General features: G+C 45.8%; 1 protein-coding gene across 1 annotated transcript; it reads right to left on the bottom strand.

Moving 5' to 3' along the window:
• Positions 1–1,701: 1,701 nt before the first annotated feature.
• On the bottom strand, positions 1,702–2,262 carry LOC140222224 (uncharacterized). The gene has a single exon (XM_072292404.1). It carries the CDS (start codon positions 2,260–2,262, stop codon positions 1,702–1,704), a length of 561 nt encoding a protein of 186 aa, XP_072148505.1.
• Between the last annotated feature and the right edge of the window lie 4,919 nt (positions 2,263–7,181).

Raw genomic sequence — 7,181 nt, forward strand, 5'->3', positions numbered from 1 at the left:
GCCGGACTGCTAGATCCGCGAGTTGCAACAGGCGAGGGCGTGGGAGGCGCGGCAGGTGTGTTTCGCCAAAAGGTGTAAACCCTAGGGCGCCCCCACCCCTCTATTTATAGAGGTTCCTAACAGGCCTCTGGATCCGAGGCCCATTAGTACTTCTAAACCTAATCCAACTCGGATCAGATCTGAATTGGGCTTCCAGCCCCTTAAGTGTGTGACCCTATGGGTTCAGATACGTATAGACATGGCCCGAGTACTCCTACTTGGCCAAATAGTCGGTAGCGGCCTCTAGCAAGACGTGCCAACTCCTATACGCACACGAGGATCATATCACATGAACCATCACAACATAATATACATGCTATTCCCTTTGCCTCACGATATTTGGTCTAGCTTCAAGCCGACCGCTCTTTCTCGATCCTGTGATTCGGAATCCCTTTGTAGGTTAACTCTTAATCGTACGTAGCATGGCCATGCATTTTCGGATCCGATCACTCGAGGGGCCCAGAGATATCACTCTCAATCAGAGAGGGGCAAATCCCATCTTGATTGACCATGTCTCATAGCATGCTTCTTGACAAACCCGAAAGCTACCTTTATAACTACCCTGTTACGGCGTAGCGTTTGATAGCCCCTAAGTAGGTCGATCCACATCTAGAATACATGCGACAATCTCAGGTCTAAGGACAAGACGTATATGTTGTTTAAAGAGAGAACTACTTCTCGTGTTGGGTTAGTCCTAGCACATGTCTCCACATGTGTCCACATTATTAGTTCAACATCTCCATGTCTATGACTTGTGAAACATAGTCATCAACTAATACATGTGCTAGTCTAATATTCATGTGTGTCATCACATGAACTCCAACTAGGGACAACTTTAGAATAACCATACAAGTAAAGAGTTTCACATACAATTCACATAATTGCAAATCAATTCAAGTAGCCTTCAATGGATATTCAATGAACACAACATACAAATCATGGATACAAATGGAATATCATCATCTCTATGATTGCCTCTAGGGCATACCTCCAACATACCCATCCAATTCATTCCAAGAATGACATCCAAACCCAACCTATCTAGTATGAGAAGATTGGCTTTAAAAATAACTCCCTCTATGAGAATTGGAACATGTTCAACAAAATGTCTAGCAATGATGAGTCAATGAGATGTGGGTGTGATAGGTTTTGAACTTCAAACTTATGATGTAGCACTAGAGCCTTGTTGATGAATGAACGAGTAGCTTCGGAACCAAAAAGAACAACGGCGGGAGAGGAATTTATGAGTAGCATACCCAAGAGTACTTCGGCATCCTCCGAAATTTCTTCCGCGGTTAGATAGTTGAGGTGGTGACGCTTCAAAGCTTGTTGATTCTTGTTCCTTTGATGCGTAACTTGAGGTAGGGGTTGACTTGCCTCGGTGAAGTGGGAGCGCCACCTTGCCTTGGAGAGGGGCAATTCTTGGAAATATGGCCTACACCACCACAATTGAAGCATGGACCCCTTGGACAACCACTAATATTGTTCCAACTAGGGTTGGCCGGCCTTGATACTTGTCCTTGAGCATTGGAAGGGTAACGCATAATCCACATAGGATGTGGGGGAGCGGCGCTCGGTGAATGAGGTGGAGGAGAAGGCCCCATACGCAGGCGTGAAGAGCTACCTCCCATCAAAGTAGGAGCAGCACGCTTGTTCTTTGCTTCAAGCTTCTTCCTTTTTGTGCTCGGCTTGGATGGCCACATCAACCATATCATTAAAATCAACAAACTTGTTGGTAGAGAGCTTGTCTTGCATTTCCTCTGAGAGCCCTTCATAAAAGCGTTCTCTCTTCTTGGCATCACTAGCCACCTCCTTGGGAGCGTATGGAGCGAGAGCGTTGAAGGCATGCAAATAAGTCATCAAATCATTGTTGCCTTGAGTGAGGCTAAGAAATTCCTTCTTCTTGATATCCATAATGCCCTTGGGAATGTGATAGGCGCAGAACGCCATCCGAAATTCCTCCCAAGTGAAGCGGTGGTCGCGAGGGTGCGTGGCAAGCACACCACACCACCAAGCTCCGGCGACATCTTGAAGTTGGTGGGCGGCAAAGATGACCTTGTCATGCTCATGACACCGAAGGAGACCAAGCTTTTGCTCAATAGTGCCGAGCCAATAATCCGCGTCGAGAGGGTCCTTGGTTCCATGGAAGATAGGAGGGTCGGTGCGAAAGAAATCCCCATGACCATGCACTAGGGGTGCCTCCCTCCTAGGTGGATTGCCCATGTTTTGGACAAGTTGTTTAATGAACCAAGCTTGTTGGGCAAGCACATCCGCAAGAGAGGGATTCACGGGAGGGGGAGGTAGATTATCCCCACCTAAGGCTTCACCACACTTAAGGCCCGAACAGTTCCTCATCCTGTCGTCCAATTTAGATTTGGTTAGCGATAAGACAAAGATTTAGTATAGATTGGATTAGGGTTGAAAATATTAGAGAATAAGACATCCATAGAGTGTTAAAAGGGATAAGGAGAGCATTGACAGATTTTGGACAGCAAGTATACTACTGAGTTTAGGATCAGTTTTGGACATTAAAACAGCAAGAAAATCATGATAAAATCACTCCAAAAAATAACCCATATGTCCATTAACATGTTTGCAATGTATGGATGTAATATGACGCTTCCTCACATTGTTCTAAGCAATATATTGGGCTCAAACAGAAATTTCAGCAAGCAGCCAATTTAAAGAAAATGATACAACTTGCACAAATGAAGCATGATATTAAGGAAATTTAAAGGAACATGAACCATAATTGAACCAACATTAACTTAACAAGTTGCAACCATCAAAGTTCATAAGTTTAGCACATAGGGCATGATACATAGTAAGTGTCTTACGTCGTGATACAAGAGCAAAAGCCACAAGCCACCCTCTCAACTACTCTCAACCCACGACAACTTGCTAACATCTCGACGCGAAGGTTCACGGCACGAAGCATTCTGGGGCTCCCAAAAGAGTCTCATGAGTGGTGTGCACTTGGGGAAATCTGCGCATGTGCAAACCCATGGAGATAGGGTTTAGCCTAGGCCGAGCTTCCGCCCAAGTGCCCACCACAAGCGGAAAACGGTGAGAAGGGGCTGCCATCTCTTGTGCTGCGGCACTCAGCAATCCATCAAGCACGCGCCTTGGCACCTTTCTAGACCTCACAAAAAGCTCCACCTCAATTTGGAACTTGAGGAAATGCCTTCTTGTCTCCTCCAACTCCCACTTGACACTCTGATAGGCCCACTCGTAAGCGGAAATTGTCTCCACCATACACCTTACAAGAGGAGGGGCTTAGACCGGTATGGTGGCAAAGTGGCAAAGTGGGTCTTTGGGCCCTTGCATCGTGAGGTATGAGAAGGGATCCTCCCAAAGCTCTCGGTGCTCATAGCGAAGGCGCATATTGGATTCATGAGCCACCTCTTGTATCTCCATCTCCGGGGAGGTTCCACTTGCTTGGAAAACATAGACCAAGGATCCCATCACCATCTTTGCCCACTCCTCCACCATGCCCACTCCAAAGCCACAAGCATAGAACTCATACTCGGGCCTAAAGCTGTAGCCTGCTTTCACCAACATCTCGTTGAGAACTGCGGGAAAGCCAAACGCGCCCGTGGCTCGGGTTGCCATGATCAATGTGAAGCTAGTTGGCATCTAACCCAAATAAAAGACAAGATAAGTTAAGAACACATTAAATAAACAATTAAATGAAGCAAGGGGGAGGACAAGCTCTAAGATAAAGCGAAAAGATAGAGCAATTAACCTTATGTTAAAATTTTAAGAACACACAATTTAGTGTAAGTGGTCAAAATTTTATTTTCTTACCCACCCCACTAAACAAATTTTAAGTTCACTTTATGGAACACCAGCTCTGATGCCACTTGTGAGAATTGCCCAATTTGATCTCGAATTAAGTGAATTGACGGTCATGCCAATAGGATGAGAGCCAACACTTATGTGTCTTGCGATGTGTCAAGTGGCAACCCACACCTAGAGACACAAGACTCGGTGCAATTCAACTTAACAAGAGACAAATCCGGTAGTCCCGGTAGGTGTTTCACAGCATGCCCAAGATCAAGTAACACCAACCGTACAAATTGCACATCACCACATAAACCATAAAATGAGCAATTTTAAACGTTACACAAGTTCAACAATTAAGGTTACAAGTTCATTACACACATGGTTCAAGTCTGAAATTTAATTGAATGAGCTTCAGATACAAGTCTTGGACTCATGACAACACCAACATGAAATTAAATGTTAAGGTTTAAGTTTTCCCAACATCGAACCCATAAAAAGAGCACTACTACGCAGCAGACACAATAGAAAAAGTGCAAAAGACATGATGGTGTAGTTGCCCAAGAACCCAGTCGAAGCAACAAATGCCTACTCTAGTCACTCATCACCCACCCTCGGATCAACGGGGTAAAAGTGACCAAACACGGCCTCCGGTTCACCTGCAACTTTAGTGAGTGATAGCAGCATGAGTACAAAAAGGTACTCGCAAGTCTTACGCAATTATATAACAAGTACCATGCATAGGATTGAAGCCTTTAAGGTTAAGTAAATTTGCAGAAGCCTATCTCATCCTATCCTTAATTTTTGACCATAAGCAAATAACACCCTATGGACAGGTAGCAAGTTTTATTAATCTTGCCCAAACCCACACCAAATTTTAGTTGGAAACAATTGCATCAACATGGTAACATAGAGCATAAATATATGAACAAGTATTGAAAGCATCCAATAACTCTACGATGAATTCATGGGACTTGAGCTTGCTCATAATTGAGAGCATGTCAATTCAAATTGATTCATCCTTGCATGGGTGTACTCTTTACCCACATGACTCGAGGACCTTGCGGCTTGCGCACCCGATCAACGGTGCGTAAGGGGGTACTAATGCAAACCTTTTCCAAATCGCCTCAAACTATGAGTAAAACACGCCTAGCTTATGTGGAGGACAACCTAGGTGCACCGGGGACACTCCTAGGCTCCTCTACGTAGTCCAAGGACCACACATCTAGGGCTGTGCCTCATAGAGCGAGTCAAGTAAGGGATTAGGCTTCTTCCCATATGGGAACATGTGGTAGCACGAAAAAGGTGCTCAAATTGAGGTCAACAATGGATGGTCCTCAATCGACTCGAGCAGCCTATGCCACCGAGACACTTGTGACCCTACACACCGCTCAAATCTCGTATCCTAATTATTCATCATGTTCATTTATTCAACAACAATAAAGAACCTTAATGGAATCGGTGTTGATTAACCGATAACTGAAGGACCGAAATAGCAACCAGAGGGGGGGTGAATGGGAGCCTCAAAAATTTCTTTCAAAAACTTTGGCCGCTATCCCAAAATCAAACCCCAAATCCAAACTAGCGGAAGTTGAGAGATCCACAAGCCAACTAGGTGGCTGGGTGTCTATGGCAATGACCAATAAACATAGTGAGATACTCAAGAAACAATCCGGGCGAAAACTATGATAGAACAACTCAAAACCAAGAACACTGTGTCGCTTGGACAGTTTCTGCGTGCCTAGGGTGGATGGTCCGCAGCATGAGGGCCAGACGGTCTGGACCAGGGATGGTCCGAGGCAAGAGAGCTAGACAGTCTAGGGGCAGGTGGATGGTCTGAGACCTAGGGGTAGACGATCTGCATGATTTGAGACATAGTCCTCCCTAGAAACTCACGAACACAAATTTGCTCAATTCATTACCAAATCAAGCTTGGGAAATCACTCAGGATGCTGGATATGTGACTCCTATGACTCATGTGACTCAAGATGACAGAGATAAATATCAAGACAACAACAAGGTGGTGGATATCCTGTTTGCTAGTCTGAGTCGTGCGGAGTTCGATCGAGTTGAGGATCTGTCTCTCGCTCATGAGATTTGGTCCTGACTTCAGAGTTTCCATGAGGGAAACAATCAGGTGAAGGCTAGACTCTTGGAAACTTACCGGTGTGAGTATGAAATTTTTTTTCATTTTCCTGGTGAGTCTACCGATGCTTTGTTTCAATGCTTTCTTACTATTGTGAACAAAATGAATGCAAATATTACCGAGTTGCCCTACACTAATCATGATAGAGCTTTAAAGCTCATGCATGCCTTGGATCATGAAGTGTGGGGTACAAAGGTTGATGCTATCATTGTGTCCCTAAACTATGAGACGCTTTCCACTGATGAACTCTTTTCTAAGCTGAAATCGATAGAGGTTGACAAAAGGCTCCAAGAAAAACAAGGGAGCCCTACTGATCCAAATAGTGTGGCTCTCATGTTTGGCTTTGGACAGCCTAAGTCTTTGCGGAACTCTTCGTCTATGTCATTTGTGTTGGGATACGAGGTAGGCTACACTAGCGCAATTCAAAGGGTCTACCGCGTATAACCAGGAAGAACTGCCGTATAAGGATCACGGGATTACCACTCGACGCACTACTGGTGCGGAAGATGTAGATATGCGTCGATGCAGTGAAGACGATCACGTAGTCGTACGTAGTAGATCAACGTAGTTGTACGTAGTCGATCACGTCCAGCAGCTCCTCAGCAGCTTGTCCACGTGCACAGCAAGATCGCCTCCGGTACCGCGGCTCGTCGTCGGCTCGTCGTGGCTCGTCGGCGGCTCGTCGGCGGCTCGTCCAAGTGCTGCAGGCGCAACACCTCCAAGGTATCCACACGTGCAGGGAGGAAGCGTTGCAAGCCGGACTGCTAGATCCGCGAGTTGCAACAGGCGAGGGCGTGGGAGGCGCGGCAGGTGTGTTTCGCCAAAAGGTGTAAACCCTAGGGCGCCCCCACCCCTCTATTTATAGAGGTTCCTGATGGGCCTCTGGATCCGAGGCCCATTAGTACTTCTAAACCTAATCCAACTCGGATCAGATCCGAATTGGGCTTCCAGCCCCTTAAGTGTGTGACCCTATGGGTTCGGATACGCATAGACATGGCCCGAGTACTCCTACTCGGCCCAATAGTCGGTAGCGGCCTCTAGCAAGACGTGCCAACTCCTATACGCACACGAAGATCATATCAGACGAACCATTACAACATAATATACATGCTATTCCCTTTGCCTCATGATATTTGGTCTAGCTTCAAGCCGACCGCTCTTTCTCGATCCTGTGATCCTGAATCCCTTTGTAGGTTAACTCTTAACCGTACGT

The sequence above is a fragment of the Setaria viridis genome, chromosome 3 (genome assembly GCF_005286985.2).
Source record: "Setaria viridis chromosome 3, Setaria_viridis_v4.0, whole genome shotgun sequence".
Lineage (NCBI taxonomy): Eukaryota > Viridiplantae > Streptophyta > Magnoliopsida > Poales > Poaceae > Setaria > Setaria viridis.